At 38.0% G+C, this 18,819-nt stretch overlaps 1 protein-coding gene across 5 annotated transcripts in view; it reads right to left on the reverse strand.

The window, feature by feature from the left end:
- Nucleotides 1-18,819, reverse strand: part of SPATA6 (spermatogenesis associated 6) — an 83,496-nt gene that overhangs the window by 53,144 nt on the left and 11,533 nt on the right. For 4 of the 5 annotated variants that reach the window (XM_019656515.1, XM_019656513.1, XM_019656514.1 and 1 more), the window contains exons 3-6: nucleotides 18,177-18,225; nucleotides 5,829-5,870; nucleotides 4,687-4,811; nucleotides 1,598-1,678 (exon numbers count right to left, since the gene is read on the reverse strand). In XM_019656515.1, coding sequence (XP_019512060.1) covers nucleotides 1,598-1,678; nucleotides 4,687-4,811; nucleotides 5,829-5,870; nucleotides 18,177-18,225 — 297 coding nt within the window. Of the gene's footprint in view, nucleotides 1-1,597; nucleotides 1,679-4,686; nucleotides 4,828-5,828; nucleotides 5,871-18,176; nucleotides 18,226-18,819 lie in introns of those variants that run through there. The other variant, XM_019656516.1, reaches the window with a different exon arrangement.

Consider the following 18,819-nt stretch of genomic DNA (forward strand, 5'->3'; position numbering starts at 1 on the left):
GCAACTTGTCTGTTCCCCTTCCCCCAACTCCCCAGCACTGTTCCCATCCCCCCAATTCCCCAATAAAAAATCTTAAAAAAAAAAAAAAAAAAAAAAGATAATAACCTAGTAACAGCCACAAAATTCATTAATTATATGATATGTGCCAGGCACATTGAATATATTTTCTATTTTAATCTTTAAACCAGCCTTTCGAGAAACTTGAATCAAAATCTGATTCTAAAACACATTTTCGTAAACATTGACACCAAAGCCTACTCTCTTATATCTCTGTTCAATAAAGAACAAATGACAAACATTGAAATAGCAAGTTTTAAAAAAAAGGTAATGAAAGAGTCTTCCCAAAAGTTTACAGAGGAAAATGTACCAGTTCCTATGTTAGTTCCAATGAGACTACTAATGGGGTGACAATTTTACATTTAGAAAGGACTCTTCCACCAAGCTGTACACTTAGAATGTGTGTACTTTTCTGTGTATATGTGTATGCTCTACTTCAGCCAAAAAAAGACTTTTTGACCCACCCACTATAAAGGCATACCCCAATATGGAGAGAAAAACTTTGTCTGAGTCCAGGTAAGACATTTCTAATAAATTACAACTTCTAACAAGCAGGCACAGTGCAGTGCATATCTGAAAAACCAGTCAGTAACACAGCTGTGCGTTTGGAAAGCACAGGTTGTTAGATCTCTAATAGCTGCATTTCAGCTTGCATTTAAGCAACATAAATGACTACAGCCAATCTCTGATGTACTAAATATCCTGCTAAATAAAATATGGTCCCCTTGATAATTTTAAAACTATATTTTACCTTCCTTCGCTTAAGTCACAGTTATCATCCTCAGCAAATTTACTCTAAAACTGATAATGCAGTAATTTAACACTCCACTCTTCCCATCGTAGGTCCAATCCCACCCTGTTGAGGCCCTCTGGGCTTTATATCTATTGCTGGCTCTGCATCACAGGCTGCTCATTGTTACCTGGTCATGATGCAACCACATATGAGTGATACCTAGACATTAGTAGATAACCTGTGGACAAGGCAGCAGGACAATCCTGGTGACTCAGTAAGAAGTTAGACCAAAATGGAATATTAGATCTAGATATTTCAATTTACTAAGGCAGTTTTCACTATAGAAGGTGCTTAGGCTAGAGGGTCCAGGCTTCCCTTGATCTGATGGTACAAGTATGGCCACCAAACTGAGCAACAGTCCCTTAAAGAATTAGAGACACTCAAGAAACATACTCGTTAAACATCAATATTCTGGCCTGAGAACCTTTGGTCATATTTGCTAAAAAGGTATCCTTTGAACTTTCTGCAGTAACCTGTAACTTCTGTAAGATTTATAGAAGCCTCCAATCTAGTTTTCGTAGGACTTCTTGATCTCAATATCTTTCTGACAGCCTGATTTCTTTGCATTACAAGAAAAAGGCCCATAAAGTTAAAAAAATAATAATAACATCATGGTACCATCTATCATGTGTACCAAACTTTTCACTCATATTAAACAGCGCAGCCAAAATAAAAAACAATAATAATGCTTGCCAAGTGCATAAATATAAACAAATTAAGCCATTCAATACTTTAAATGACATTAACCTGAGTGCGGCACTTCCTTGAACTTATCAGACATTCAGTAATCACTGAGGTTGTAGAAAATTCCAGCTTTGGAGCAATTCCCTGAGGGGAGAAAAAGAGGGTATTATTAGACATTTCAATTTGAAAAAGATAATTATTAGTGATGAAAATATGACCTGAAGTAATAAACACTTGTCAAGGTTCAGCTGCTTCATTTGCCGGTTTGCACTTCTTATTAAAGATAAAGACAACATAATAACTAAATGTTAGCTAGAAATAGTCTCATTGCTGATGATTCACTTAGGAGTTGATTATATTACTTTTAGGGAATAATACATTTTTTTTTCATTTTCAAGTATTTCCCAGTTAAATTCTTTTAAGATTTTTAAACTATGATACAATATTAAAGTCATAAGAATATGAAAATACTTAATGGATTTCAGCTCTTTTTATTTTTACAACTTAAGACATATCTAAATACATAATCGAGGAACACTTTGGATAGCCGCCTCATGTTAAAAAAAAAAAAAAATCACAGCTCCTGGGTATGCAGTTGTTGAAAACAGAAGAAAGGAAGTCTCTAGACCAATTCCTCCAGCATCTTTTTCCCATAGTGTACATTCAGATCTATGAATAAATCTGGCTTCTATTTCTTGCAACATTTCAATCATCAGCTTGAACAATGTTTTGAGATAAGTGAACACAAATGGTGAAATTCAAAGGGACAGTCACAAAGCGTCTGAGAAAATATTGGAAGCACACACGTTTTGCATTCACTAAAACATTGAAAGATACTGTCTGTGCGCAGTGCAGCTTCACGCTAACATAGTGGAAGTCAGACATTGGCCAAAGGTGTCCACATTTGTCCTCCATAAACCCAGCCTTTGACCTACTAAGTTTAAAGTTTCAAACATCACACATGTTCCAGAAAAGCAAATATAACTTGCCCAAGAATTAACTGAACGATTGTTTTTCTGCAAACATATCTAGTATTAATGATGTCCGCTATGCCTCTTTGTTAGTTTCTGTTGCTGATAACATAGTACTTAGCAATTTAAAATGTCAGTAAAAACTTACTATCTCACATAGTTTCTGTGGGGCAGGAATCTGGCAGAGGCTGAGCTGGGTGGTTCTGGCTCAAAATCTCTCATGAGATTACAATTAAGATGCCATGTGGGCTACGGTCATCAGTTATCGGAAGGCTTTACTGGGGCTGGAGGTTTGCTTCTCGAGAAGGCTCATTTGGCTGAAGGCCTCGGTTCTCTTCTAGTTTTTAGCAAGAGGATTCAACTCCTCATCACATAAGCCTCCCCACAAGGTGTCTGAAGTGTCCTCCTGCCATGGCAGCTGGTTCTCCCAAAGAGCAAAGTGCAGAGGAAGCCACGTGCTTTTTATGGGGTGTTCTAACACAGACACTTCTGTCACACTCTATTCATTAGCATCACTAAGTACCGCCCACGGGAGTTAGGTCACATTTTCAGTACAGGAGTATCAAAAAAAATTGTGGACATGTTTTAAAACCACCACAGTTCACCCTAGGGCCACAAACTACTTATATTCCTCTCATGTGTAAACTAAACTCAGGCCCTACCAAAATAGAGAGAGAGAGATGTGTATGCATAGTTTACTGGTCATCCAATGAACCTATAAGGTTCCACTCTGCGTTGATTACCTGGGTGTGGGTTAGGGAATGCATTCAAAGACACGGCCAGGTCTCTAGTCTCCTCTGGCTTCAGCTTTCTGCTGGGCTCTCACTGTCTCCCCTGAACAGTTTCATAGTCAGCCAGGAATGGGTGGACAGCTTATCACGGTGCTTGGATCACTCCCTTACTTTTAGGATCTCCCTGTCAACTTTCTAGCAGGGTGCTGCTCACTCTAATTGGAACTGCAGTTGGCCAAGCAAAGCTGTATGGTGGTTTCCTCATCCACTTCGGTCTGAATCCACCACATTTAGCTATATGACTTGTCTCTAGGATTCTGACACCAATTCCAATGTATGGGTTTTCCAATACTACCAAGCAATTCTCTATGACACCAGCTGGGTATTCTACAATTTAACTCAGTTCTGACACTCTCCACCTTGTGATAGCATCAGATCACAAGTTAAGGGTGTGGTCCCACAAGACTGTCCCCACACCACACAGATGCCAATGAAAAACTTGGGTTGTCACCTGTGCTTCTGACTAATTGGCTATAAATTGGAGGTCCCCACGACCCCCTCCTCAAATTCAATTAATAAGCTGGAATGGCTCACGGAAAACAGTTTACCTGCTGTTTTCCATATAAAAAGGATACAGATGAATGTCTCTAGATGGAAGATATTTGTAAGTCCAAGTATATGGGAAGGGGCGCAGATCTCCCATTCCCTCTCTGGACACACCGCTCTCCCAGCACCTGCCTCCAGGTGTTGTTCACCAACATGGAAGCTCTCTGAACCTGTCTTTTTGGGTATTTATGGGGCTTCATTATATAGGCATGATTGAGCAAATCATTGGCCATTTTTCACTATCATGAACAATGCTACAAATGAACATTTCTATGAAGGCTCTTAGTATATCAGAGAAAATCCATCTCCAAGATACACACCTAACCTATAAGGTCATACGTAGGCTATGAGAATCTGCCTCTACTAGACAATTTTGAATTGTGGTTGTTCCGATTCGCATGGCATAGCAGCATACAAGAGTTTCCTTTTTTCATACTTTTGATATTGTCAGATTTATTAAATTTTACCGTTATGGCAATAAAAATCACATGGTTGTTTTAATTTGGATTTCCTTAAATGTTAATGAGATTGAGCATCTTTCCAAATGTTTACTGGTCATTCTTTTGAGAGAAAAATAAAAAGAGAGAGAGAAGAGAGACAGACAGGGATAATGGAGAGGAGGAGGACAGGGAAAGAGGAGAGAAATGTGAAGACTATAAGGCAAAATAACACTTGTTAATTTTGGATGACAGATGCATAGGTTTTGTTAAATTATTTTCATTTAATTTCAGTATGTTTAAAGCAACATCAAAATGTCTGAAAATCATTATATTTTAAATCCAATTAAACTGCGAATTAGTTCCTCACATTTTAGGTATTGATTCAGAAAATAGTCAACACTTACTCGAAGGCCAGAAATCCTCCTCATGGTAACCTGGCGGTTTGAATCATGGTGTCCAGAGATTTGGTTAGGACCCGGGAACATGAAATCTCGTGTATTTTCATCATATGTAGACAGTGTTTCACCCACTACAAGAAAGATATCCTATGATTCAAATTATAACAAAATATTCTATTTAGAAACAAAATCATCAGGTAACAATATATATAATGCCTGATGCTTTACTGAAATACTTCCTACAGGGTCATTTTTTTTCTATGAAAGGAAAATTAAAATAAAGTTATGTTACATGGGTTAACACATTTCCTTATTCAGACATGTAGCACGTATTACTAATGATCCATCCCCACTTTTGTAGAGGGGGGAATATTCATCTAAATTTAGTGAGTTCCTATAAGTTCCTAAAAAATGGAAGTCTTTGTAAACATATCAAGTTGGTATAACATTTACACATCTGAAACTTAATTACCATCTCCACAAATTTTTCTATCTTCCATTCTTTTCTACCTGCTGTTATAAGGTATTAGGTTACATATTGAAAAAAATGTAGATATTTTCTGGCATTTGTGGTTATCTGAATTAGGTATCCATTTAATATTGAAAAATTTTTAAGTTACTAGTTTTCAATAAAATATAGCTCTCATTTTTCACATAAAATAAATATTTTATTAAGACAGATTTCTTTATAATCAGACATCAATAACTGAAATAAAACTATCCTCCATATTTTAACTCTATCTTAAAGATTTATAATGTTTATGAAATAAATAAGGTTTTATTCCCCTCCATTCCCAATAACAGTCCACACACAAAGATAATTCACTACTATTTTATCCATAAAGATTTTAGAAAAATCACAGAAACTTATGAATGCCACATAATATGCCAGAATATCAGGTTATTTTCCACTTTCAATTATTACTATTTATTTATTTTTAGAACAGTGTGTTCAAATGCCACTCACGTATGTCAATCTTTCTGCACGTATTATTTTGGTCTACTGATATTTTATATGTGGTGGACCAATCCTAGGAACTCAACATTGTTCTTAATTTGGGAAGAAGGAAAAAAGATGCGATATTTAAAAAGCATTTCATTGAAATGGGTTCACATGTCAATTACCGTATCAAAATATAATACAGTACCTGGTGGAACCAGCTGAATCAACTCAAACAATGCTGTATCATCTGAAAGTTTAAAGAAAAATTTCCTTAAATAAATTAGTAACAAACAAAAGTTAGTTACTTTATCATGGGTGCATCTAACAGTCAAAGTAATTGCTGGGTAGACTACATATATACTTATATACTAGCATAATATATATATATATATTTGGTATGTCTCTTATGGCTTTACTAATTTATAGTAGAGATTAACCCTTCAATCTTTCTGGGGTATTTTCTGATATTTTTAAGACTATTTTTTTAGAATACTTTTAGGTTTACAACACAATTGAGAGGGAGACACAGAGATTTCCCATATATTCCCTGCCTGTACACATGCATAGCTTCTCCCATTATCAACATCACTCACAGGAATGGTACATATTTTTTTTTAACCAATGATAAACCCTACATTGCCACATCATAATCTCCCAAAGTCCACAATCTGCCTTAGGGTTCACTCTTGGTGATGTATATAATCTGTGGGTTTGGACAAATGTATAATGACATGTATCTATCATTGTAATAGCATACAAAGTATTTTCACTGCCTTGAAAATCCTCTGTGCTCTGATAGCTTTTGATAAGCTCAATAAGTAGAGGTTCAAAAATTGGAGTATGATGACCTTGGGAAGAGTTAGGAGTGGAGGTCTGCAGGTAAGAGACAATGGCCTGATTACATAGCTAGGCTATAGCACTGGATCTTGACAAGATAAACCCTAAAAGTAAAGAGTAAACTAGGACTGGCTGAGTGGCGCGTTGGTTAAGAGCTGGCTTGGGATGCCAGAGGGCCCCGGTTCGGATCCCACATATGAGGGCCAGTGACACTGGCCTACATCTACAGCTAAGATGCTGAACAACAGCTCAACCTGGAGCTGGGCTGCCGTGGGTCACCGGTGATGGCGTAGGCTGCAGCCCCTGCTGCAGTGGGCTACTGTGTGTAGCCAGCTGCCAGTGTGAGCGGCCGTCCAGAAGCTGGAGACTGATCTGCCTCAACTGGGAAGAGCGCAATGATGGTGCCAACTTGGGCCAGTGAAGCAACGTCCTCCACAACTAGACTGAAGAACAAAAGGACAGCAACTTTGTCTGTTCCCCTTCCCCCGATTCCCCAGCGCTGTTCCCATCCCCCAACTCCAATAAAAATGTTAAAAAAAAAAAGAGTAAACTAAATACAAGTAGCCAAAGCTATCTACTGAATGTTTGTATCCCCCAAAATTCATATATTGAAATCCTAACCCCCAATGCAATATTTGGAGATGGGACTTTTTGGAGGTAATTAGAGCAAAGTCCTCATGAATGTAATTACTGTCCTTATAAAAGAGACCCTAGAAAGCTTCCTTACCCCTTTTCACCATGTGAGGACACAGAGAGAAGACAGACATCAATGAATAGAAAGGAGACCCTCACCAGACACTGAAACTGCTGATGCCTTGATCTGGGACTGTCCAGCCTCTAGAACTGTGAGAAATACATTTCTACTGTTTTATAAGCCACCCAGTTTATGGTATGTTGTTATAGCAGCCCAAACATACTAAGACTGCCAACTAGGAACTAAGGCCTACATTTTCAATAAGGGAAGGTAGAGATAATATCTAAAATTGAAAATCAAAATGTTTCGAATGCAGTATGTTAGAGACATGGAGGTAAGAACAAAGAAACAAAAAGTTGTTTAATGAAAAATAGTCTCTAGGGGAGTAGGAAATGATGAAAGAGAGGGATGTTACAGGACTGCTGTTTTCTGTAATAAGCTTTGTAGACTATACATGTGACTCTGATATAAAGAAAAATAACATAATTCTATAACCAGTTAAATATTTCGATATAAGTAAAAAACAAATTTAAAAAGGTTAAGACATTAGCATATACATATATGTATTTATATATAAGTATATAAATGTGCGTATATGTATATGTATTTATGTGTATATCTAGTCTGAAGCAAGTCCTACAGAATAGTAAAATTAAATCATTTCATAAAGAAAAGTGAAAGGCTAAAAATAAAATCAAGGAAAAAAACAGACATCTAAGTAAAACGAAAATGCCCCATCCTAGCCAGAATCATTCTGGAAGGAGTCAAACACAAGAAGAATACAGTCAATAAAACATTCATCAAAATATTACATGAGTACTTAGTATTGCCAGCTATTATTGCTGTGAATAATTTACACTGAAGAAAGAAAAATGCAGCTGTTAACAAAATATATTTCCAAATATTAATATTTAATGCCAACAAGTTTGCTAAAAGTAGCAATGGTCTCAGGAGTATAAAGTTTACAAACAAAGGGTTTAAGCAGAAAACAAATTTAAGAATTCTGTCAAAATACTCTATACCTTCTAAATCTACCATCGATAAAATGAGTAACTGCCACACAAAGTGAAGTAATGAAATAAACAATGTAGGTCCCATTGTTACTGAAACTCTTCTGCTATAAAGGCCTGAAAAGTAATTGCTTGGGTTTGTTTAGTTCACATTGTATGTTAAGAGCACAGATTAATTTCTTCTGAGAAAAACTATTTCCTAGTTTCTATAAACAACTTTCCATTCCTTTATATTTAAAAACTATATTTTGGCAAAAATACTTCAGGAATAAAGACCTTACATTGTCAAAGGAAAAGCTTTATAGAGAAGTAATGCTTCTGGAAATCAAATACTAAGTTAGTGTAGTTACATCTACTGGAGCATGTAGGGTAATGAACCTCATTTTATAGTTTCCCTTCATCCTATAACTAAATAATTATAATTTTCCTCCCTCCTCTGTAAAAATTTTCGTTTTCATATGTACTTTTAGTGTGAGTTACAAGTAAATGCATTGCAGCACTCCAAAAATCCTAGTAAATATAGCAAATCAAAAGCTACAGTAAATACCTTGAGAGTGCCAGACTGCTAACCCTCTGTACCAGCCAGCACAATTGTGATCATAATTTCCTCTAAATGCCTCTTTACCTGCCCTAATTACAAAGGTGAATTGGTTGGAATGCATTTGCCATTGTGGATTTAAAATATGCATCCTGAGTCCTACAAGCTCTCCTGAGGATTCAGGCAGACATTCTCATGCACAGACTTTGAGGGTTTAGTCTCAGCCTTCAAATCTTCACCTGAAAACATTTTAAATACCCCAAACACAAGGTAAGCAGTAATTCCCAGAAGCTGAAAAGCAGCGGCTCTAATGAAGCTGCTGTTTTCCCTACAGGCAAGAGAAAGCAATAGGGATACACAGAAATCTACTGCAATATAAATAAAGATAATATCTTCTCTTTATCCAAATGTTGAAGGGAATAAAGCCATAGCAGCTATTACATTGTACATTTTCAAATACAAAATATATCTCCTAATCAAAGTATTGTAACACTACAAATAGGTATCTCTCAGTAGGATAGTTCCAACACTCATAAAACTGAGACAGTTGTTACGATATTTTATGATATTTTATTTTACTCCCTGGATATCAAATATCTATCATGCATTGCCATATGCACTAGAGATAAAGCGAATAAAACAGGAAAAGTCTCTGCTCTTATAAAACTGTCATTCTAATTCCACTCCTGGGTATCTATCCAAAGAAATCCAAAACACTAATTCAAAAAATATATGCACCCCTATGTTTACTGCAACACTATTTACAATAGCCAAGATATGGAGATAACCAAAATACCCATCGATAAACAACTGGATAAAGAAATTATGGTACATTTGTACAATGGAGTATTATTCTGCCATAAAAAAGAATAAAACATTACTATTTGCAATGACATGAATGGACCTAGAGAGTATTATGCTAAGTGAAATAAGTCAGATGGAGAAAGACAAATACCATGTGATCTCACTTATACGTAGAATCTAAAGAACAGAATAAATGAACAAACAAAACAGAAATAGACTCAGATGTATAGGGGAAAAAAAAGTCAGGGGTTGCTAGATGGGAGGGAGGTGGTGATGGGGGAGAAGGTAAAGGGATTAGAAAGTACAAATTAGTAGTAACAATATAGCCACGGGGATGTGAAATACAGTTTGGGGAATATAATCATTAATGTTGTAAAGATGTTATAGGGGGTCAGATGGGCACTTGTCTTATTAGGGAGACCCCTTCAAGGACTGTGTAGATGCCTGCCCACTGCGCTGTACATCTGAAGCTAAAGCTGAATAATATTGAGTGTCAAATATATACATATATGTACATGTATATGTATATAGTCACAGGATGTGGAGTACAGCATAGGGAATAGAGTCAGTGGAATTGTAACAGCTATATTAGGAGAGTAGATTGGGAGAGGGAGGTTATCACTTTGTGAGGGGTGCAAATGTCTAACTATTACATTGTTTTGTACACCTGAAGCTAATAAAAAAAATTTTTTTAATGCCAAAAAAAGGAAAAAACACACCGGTTATTCTAATGAGAGAGAAAATAAAAAATAAATAATATATCAGCTATAGGAAGACAAACAGGAGAAATATTTATCACTATTTGCCCTGAGCAGTTCCTTTTACATCTGTTGTCTTGGTGGAAATACTGAAAACATACTCTTTTACTCTGAAAATATCCTGGTGTAGAAGATATGATAACTTTAAAGATAATGGGATAGAGATATTGACCAAAAGGTGATGCTATTTAAGATAACACTGGTGAGACAAGGCTTCTTATTATGATGATAAATTTGAACAGTGACTGGAGAGGAGGGAGCAAGTAATATGTTTATCTGTATGAACAGGGTTTCAGGCAGTATATTTGTGGCAGTATACTGTGTGTGTGTGTATGTGTGTGTGTGTGTGTGTGTGTGTGTGTGTATGTGTGTGTAGTAAAGAACCTGTGAACCTTCTGTGAGAAAGAATGAAAATCCACAGTTTGTCAACAAAGAAATAGAAAATTTTCATTCCCTATCTTGTCTAAAAATGGTTCCCAGGGAGTTCCCTTAGAGGTGTGAAATGGAACTGATAAATTCTCCAATAATAACAATAGTAATAGCACACCACCAATTATAATAAACAAGTGACATTGTGTGTTTACTGTGTGTGAAGGACTATCCTAAGCACTTTATCTGAGGTTACTCAAGGATCTGACTATTTATCAGACTGTCCAGTTAAGGGGGTCCTAGAATCTCCATGAGCATTTGGACCACGCTCAATTTGCTTTTAGATAACGTATTCTTTGTTTTTGTAGCTGAGCCATCCTGCCACCTGTTGGCAGCTCAGCGGCACCTCAGCTCAGGCCGGGAATCGAACCACTGTTGCTCAGAGCTCACACTCTCGAGCGAGCTCTTAACCAACTGAGCCACTTGGCCGGCCCAGATAATGTATTCTTAATTAATGAATTTTAGGTTTTAGACAGACAGACAAGCATGTATTGGTTTTGTATGTTACATAATGGAAAATTATATATGTGACTCACAATTCCTAGTGGTAGAATAGGTAAGTAGAAATTCTAGAAGAGTCCACATTGATTCAGTGTTTCCTTCCTTGGAACGCTGTTTGCGTCCGTTGACAGAAAGCCTGCTTTACTTCTTTAGGTTCCATTTTGTATTTTATTTAAAAGGGCTATTTCTACTATTTCTACCATCACTCTATGCTTGAGGCATCTCCACAGGATCCAATTCCCCTCCTTTCCCCTTCCACTGAAGACCTACGTGGTTCTTACAAAGCTGACGCACCACCTGAAACAAAGGTCGTACACGTGCCAGCTAAGCCAACAGCATACTACACCCTCCCCCCATCCTTTTGTGATTAGAATAAATCTCAAGATTTGATGAAAATTATGGAACACAGGCCTCTTATTCTGAAGCACATGGGAGGAAGATATGAGGCCTGAAACTGCTGTAATTGCACTACCATGAATCTTAGTACCATAAATGAGGTTAAGATTCAGGAAAATGTAGCAATTATAAATGTACAAGCAATAAAAACAGAGCTTCAAAATAAATATGTCAGTCTGGGTTCAATTAAGAATGAGAAAACACACAGGGAAAGTTTAATATAAAGAACTATTACCTACAATGGAGTAACCTAGAAGTAATGTGGGGTTACCTAGGAAGATACAAAGAGAACTTAAAGAACATGGGAATAGGGGCCGGCTGAGTGGCACATTGGTTAAGAGCTGGCTTGGGACGCCAGCTCTGAGCAGCAGAACCCCGGTTCGGATCCCACATGGAGGCCAGTGACACTGTCCTCTACAGCTAAGATGGCGAACAGCAGCTCGACCTGGAGCTGGGCTGCTGTGAGTCATCAGCGACGGCGTAGGCTGCAGCCCCTGCTGCTGTGGGTTGCCATAAGCTACCGTGTGTGGTCAGCAGCCAGTGTGAGCGGCTGGCAGCCAGTGTGAGCTGCCTAGAGCCGGTGTGAGTGGCCATCCAGAAGCCGGTCGCCAATATGCCTCACCCGGAAAGAGCACAATAATAATACCAACATAGGCCAGTGAAGCAATGTCCTCTACAACTAGACTGAAGAACAAAAGGACAGCAACTTGTCTGTTCCCCTTCCCCCAATTCCCTAACACTGTTCGCCTCCTCCAATTCCCCAATAAAATCTTAAAAAAACAAAGAATATGAGAATAGCTAATCGAAGGAGCAGCCACTAGTCCTAGGGCTCAGACAGAGCACCCGAGGAAGAGCTCTCCCCAAGCTATCCTCCCAGTGCTGAGATCCAGAACTGGTTAGCCAGAGTACAGCCTTGATGCACCTTAAAGAGAGAACAGTCGCTCAACTGCCAGAACTTACTGGAAATCTGCCTTCTGGAACTTGCCAGAATTCATCCCTCGAGGGTGCCAGGGAGGTGTATCACCAGAGGCACTTCACTACAAAACCACCCAAAGGGGGACCGTTAAGGGAAGCTGCTGTTGGCCGCCATGTACTGTAATATGTAATACTGCAAGGGCTACAGAAGTCTGATCCTGGAAAAATCCTGGTACTATGCAAATCCTGGTACAAGCAAGCACAGCCCACATCTGGAAGCAAAACTCTTTCCTTCTACAATGTTACTCCAGGGCCCTCTACTACACAAAGCTTCAGTGCCAGCTGGACAGAAAAAAAATATTTAAAGGGCCCAGATCAATTTCCATAGATCATGCAAGAAAATTGAATTGGAACTGAGGGGCAATAAATCAATAACCAGCATATTATATAAAGTAAAAACTGATATAAATGAGAGGAGAAATAGAAAATTCAATAATTATAATTAAATGTTCAAATGCCCTTCTCTCAGTAATTGATAAATCAGACCTCTTCTAGACCTAAAGAAATAAAATCAGCAATAATACAGATGATTTGAACATTAACAATCAACTTGACCTAAGTATAGAGATAGATTGATACAGAATAAATTCAACCAACAACAGCAATATACTCATTCTTTTCAAGTGTACTTGGAATATTCTCATGGTTATACCTTCGGATAGATCATAAACAAGTCTCAATAAATATAAAAGGATTGAAATCCTACAAATTATGTTCTCTCACCACAACCAAATTATATGAGAAATCAACATTAGAAATACGAAAAATCCCAAATATTGTGAAATAAGACTACATTTCAAAAGAACCCAAAGATCAAAGAAGAAATCACACACAATTGGACAATATCTTTAATGAAAACAAAATATAACTATAAAGTTAAGAAATACAGCAAAAACAGTGTGTAAAGAAAAATTTATAGCTTTAAATGTTTACAAGTTCTGACAATTAAGTTCACGAACTCATCCTAGAAAAAATACTACATACCTCATTGCTGAATATCACCTACAATCACCTTCGAAGTACTCCTCTTCGGAAGCTATGTACCAATGCCAGTGCCTAGTCCACCCTTTAAAGCAATTACAGAACTCTTTTTTTTTAGCATGGCCATCGGAGCTGTTGTCATATTACCCTTGATGTCCTGAATGTCATCAAAATGTCTTCCTTTCAATACTTCCTTCATCTTCGGGTAAAGAAAGAAGTCACTGGGGGCCAGATCAGGGTGTTCCAATACAGTTATTTGTTTACTGACTAAAAACTCCCTCACAGACAGTGCTGTGTGAGCTGGTGCATTGTTGTGATGCAAGAGCCATGAACTGTTGGTGAAAAGTTCAGGTTATCTAACTTTTTCATTCAGCCTTTTCAGCACTTCCAAATAGTATACTTGGTTAACTGTTTGTCCATGATAAATAATCCCTCTAATATAAAAAAAGGTTAGCAACATGATTTTGACTGTTGATTTGGACTAAGGGAACTTTTTTGGTTGTGGAGAATGGCTGACTTCCATTGTGCACTTTGATGCTTTGTTTCAGGGTCGTATTGGTACACCCATGTTTCATCACCAGTGATAACAAGGCCCAAAACATCATCTTGCCTCTCCAAAAGGTCTTGGCAAACTGCGACTCTCCTTTGCTTTTTTGTTCATTGGTGAGCTCCTTTGGGAACATTTTTGCATATACCTTTCTCATGTCAAGGTTTTCAGTTAAGATTTTCCTAACTGTTTCTCTATTGATGTTTACTTGGTCTGCTGTACTTTTCACAGTAAGCTGACGATTTTGATGGAGAATGTGATGAATTTTTGTAATGTTTTTGTCAATTCTGCTTATTACTGGCTGACCTGACCTCTCTTCATCAGTGACACGTTCTCTCCCCTCAGAAAAACATTTAATCCATTTGTACACTGCCGTTTTCTTCATGGCATTATCCCTATAAACTTGGACTAACATGTCCCTGAATTCACTTCCACTCTTCCCAAGTTTAACAAGAAATTCAATGTTTGTTCATTGCTCTAATTCAAGCTCAGACATTCTCATGATGGCATACAAAAACATGCAATAATGAACGCCATTCAGCAAGACATCACCACATGTTGACACAAACACAGCTCTGAGACACTGATACACCAAGGTTATGAAACCTTACAGTGCTGCCAATGTAAGCGCATGGTGGGAAGTTCACGAACTTAATTGGCAGAACTTATATCTCACTAAAGCAGTTAAAAGTATGGAAAGGAGATGAGAATGACGCTTTCCTATAAGGACTGCATTTCAGGGTAACCAAATTGCTGATAAGGAAAATTTCTTTTATAGAAGAATTCCAGCTAATAAATACAGAAAGAATGAAAAAATTAGGGGAAAAAAATCACATTTTGTAACCCCTAATGAAAAGATGGCTCTCAGCAAATGCTAAAGCTATTAAATAAAAGGCTGATGAGGAGCTTTATAATGGAGGAATCAGGCTGACACTGCCTGGAGCCAAATGGTCAATCTTAACATCACTAAACTTAGGACAATCAGACATCATATGCACTTGATTTGATGCTATAATAAGTACATAGCACCAACTATGAAGGATTCTTTCCCAAAAATAAAATAAGCCTGAATCTAATCAAACCTCTAGGTCTATTTTCAATTTATATACAAGTGATTAAAAAGTTAACCAGCACTTTAAGGAAGCAATTAGCCAAATGCACCCCATAGGACATTCTAAAGGACATGGTTTTTCTAACTAATTCATAGCATTGGAAAATAAAAAGCAAGGGACACTATTACAGAAAAAAGCTTAAGAGCTAACAGCCATATACAATGTATGAACCATACCTTGACTTGATTCTGATTTCAGCAAATCAACTAAAAAAGCCATTTGGGTGACAACTGGGGAAATATGCATAATGACTACATATTTGATGTTATTAGAAATTAAGGATTTATTATTAATTGTGTTAGACATGATACCAGTATGGTGATTATAGATATACCTACAGATATATAGATACATCCAAATATCTTTTTTTTTTTTTTTAAAGATTTTTATTGGGGAATTGCAGGGATCGGAAGAGTGCTGGGAAATTGGGGGAAGGGGAACAGACAAGTTGCTGTCGTTTTGTTCTTCAGTCTAGTTGTGGAGGACGTTGCTTCACTGGCCCAAGTTGGCACCATCACTGCGCTCTTCCCAGACGAGGCAGATCAGTCACCGGCTTCTGGACGGCCGCTCACTGCAGCTGCTGGCCGCTCACACTGGCTCCCGGCTACATACGGTAGCCCATGGCAACCCACTGCCACAGGGGCTGCAGCCTACGCCATCGCCATCGCCGGCAACTCACAGCAGCCCAGCTCCAGGTTGAGCTGTTGTTCAGCATCTTAGCTGTAGAGGGCAGTGTCACTGGCCCAGCTCCAGGTCGAGCTGTTGTTCAGCATCTTAGCTGTAGAGGGCAGTGTCACTGGCCCTCATATGTGGAATCCAAACCGGGGCCCTCTGGCGTCCCAAGCCAGTTCTTAACCATCGCGCCACTCGGCCGGCCCCCAAATATCTTTTTTTAAAGTCTTTATCAATTAGAGGTCATGCCAGGGTGTTTGCAGTGAAATGATGCATGTATAGAATTTGCTTTTAAATATTCCAACAAATTTTTTAAGTGGCAGAGTGCACATGTAATGAGATTGGCAATATGTGAAATACTGTTGAAGCTGGGTAATAGGAATGTGGGACTTCAACATTCCCTCCTCTCCACTTTTAGTGTTTTGAAATTTTCATACTAACAAGGTTAAGGGACAATGCAAGATTGCAAAACTGAGAGAAAAAAAGGAAAAGTGGCCCAAAGCTCACAACAGAAGTCAGGGATAAAGACTGATGTGGAAGTCATCAGAAGGTAAACACATGAAGCCAAGTCTTGGGAGAGCATATAAGGAAAGAGTAGAAACTAAGTAAAAAGAAATCCAAGAAGTGAAGCCAGTGGAATACCAATATTCAAAGACAGGGCAGAGAAAGACGAATTTCAGAAAGATATGAAAAAGCAAAAATGTCAGCGAGGGTGTAAGAGACCTAAGAGAGAAACTGAGTCAGACAAATCAAGGCAAGAAAGTTTCTAAATAACGATAACCACTAAGCACTCTTTTTATAGCCCCCAAATTTCAAATCAAATAGAAAAAAAAAATTGTTTTTTAACAGAAGGATTTCAGAATAAAATAATTATCTTCACACTTTCTAAGATACACAATTTCCCAGATACTAAGATGTTCAGGAAATATTAAAAGTCATATACCCACTGGCACCAAACTGCCACCTAGCTAGTCTGCCACAATGAAAAAGACTACCAAGTGATGGAAGAGCTATAAAAAAAAAATAAGATATTGACACAGGCTATAAAGCGTTCTTTGGAGAAGAGTCACGTAACCATAAGTTCCCTGAATGTAAGACAACGAGCCGGCTCTATTCCTCCCTACAGGCCCAGATTCTAGCATGGTGCCAGGTTCCATGTTCCTACATTGCTAGTGTCCCAATGGGGTGTGGAGGAAGCTGTGGAGACGGGTGACATCAATGGTGCCCAACACTGCTGACCTTTTGACCCATTACCTACTAGGCCAATCTGGTGATCCCTTTCTAACTACAAGGACAAATAATAGCTTTTCATTTCATGCTCAGAGCTCGAATAACTTATTTCCAAGTGTTTACCTGTGCACTGTTGCTTTCACACATAGTTGTACCTTTTTATAGTTGATTCCTAGTATTCTGAAGCATTTACTGTTATCCATAGCCTTGAAAATGTCTTTCAACTAATGTATTAATATTAAATGGAATACAAGATGCAAAAGCACATATATTTTAAGCTACCATTATGTCACTCTTCTATTATTTACTCTCATAATTTGCAATACAATGAACGAAAAGACATATTTTTGTCTGAAGGGCAGTCTCACCTAATATGAATCTCTATCCTTACATGATAAACACTCTGTATTATCTAAATCAATAAAAAGTTCAAATAAGGGGGCTGGCAGAGTAGCTCAGTTGGTTAAGATGCGAGCTCTGACCAACAGGGTTGCTGGTTCAATTCCCACATGGGCAAGTGAGCTGTGTCCAAGCTGAGCTGCCGCTGAGTTGCCAACAGGTGGCAGAGTGGCTCAGGTGGTGAGAGCATGTGCTTCTAACGACAAGGTTGCCAGTTTGACTCCCGCATAGGATGTTGGGCTGTGCCCATCTGCAACTAAGATTGAACACAGTACTTTTGAGCTGAGAGGCCGCGAGCTGCCCATGGGCGGCCGGATGGTGACTGGACTTGGAGCTGAGCTAGCTGCTTCCTCCACAACTAAGACTGAAGGACAACAACTTGGCTCTTCCCCTCCCCCAATTCCCTAATAAAATCTCTAAAAAAAAAAAGTTCAAATATGTCTTTTTGTTTTCCACAGACCAAACACAGAAAAATAAAAAATCCCTAGCCTCTCTATAGCACATGTATTTTTTTTATTATTTCCATGTATACTCTGAAATTCTAGAAGTACCCAAAAAAAGTTCATGATTTAAAAAACTTTTATTAGACCCTTTTAAACTTTTATGAAACCCAGGATTAAAGAACACAATTATAAAATGTCTTAGAATCAAAAACTAAAGGTTAACTTACATTCAAGCTGTGCAACCACATCTCCTGGGTCTACTGCTTCAGGGAACACCTACAGTGAGAGTGAGAATGGAGAACAGAAAGTGAAAAGAACATAAAAATGAAATAGTCCGTTTTTTCCCTCTCATTCCCAAAATACTTCTTTCCCAACCAAAGAAACTTTAGACATTACTGAGAACTGTCACTTCCTCTCTAATTCCCAAGATCACTATGGAAGATTTTTACAAACAAACATCATAGCTGGCTCCGTCTCCCTCTCCACCTTCATCTGTGAGCATTCTTCCCTTTGTTTTGTTACCATGGTCTTACTCGCCTTCTTGGTGTTCCTCCAATTTATCAAGCTTATTCCCAACAAAAAGCCTTTACATTTATTATTCCTCTCTCTAGAACGCTTTTCCCTTAGACTTCTGAATGTCTGATATTGTCTTGTAATTCAGGTTCAGTTTAAATGTTTATTGCCGACTCTGAGCACTCATTAACAGACAATTCCCCTAATCCCTCAGTCCCTCTCTGTCCCCTTACCCTCACTTATCAGTATCTAAAATGATATTTGTGTGTTTACTTGATTATTGCCTGCTTCTTCCATTACAATGAAAGCTCCAAGGGTAATTATTTGTGGAGAAAAAGCTGGGCGGGGTGGGGGTGG

The sequence above is a fragment of the Hipposideros armiger genome, unplaced genomic scaffold (genome assembly GCF_001890085.2).
Source record: "Hipposideros armiger isolate ML-2016 unplaced genomic scaffold, ASM189008v1 scaffold_261, whole genome shotgun sequence".
NCBI classification, from domain to species: domain Eukaryota; kingdom Metazoa; phylum Chordata; class Mammalia; order Chiroptera; family Hipposideridae; genus Hipposideros; species Hipposideros armiger.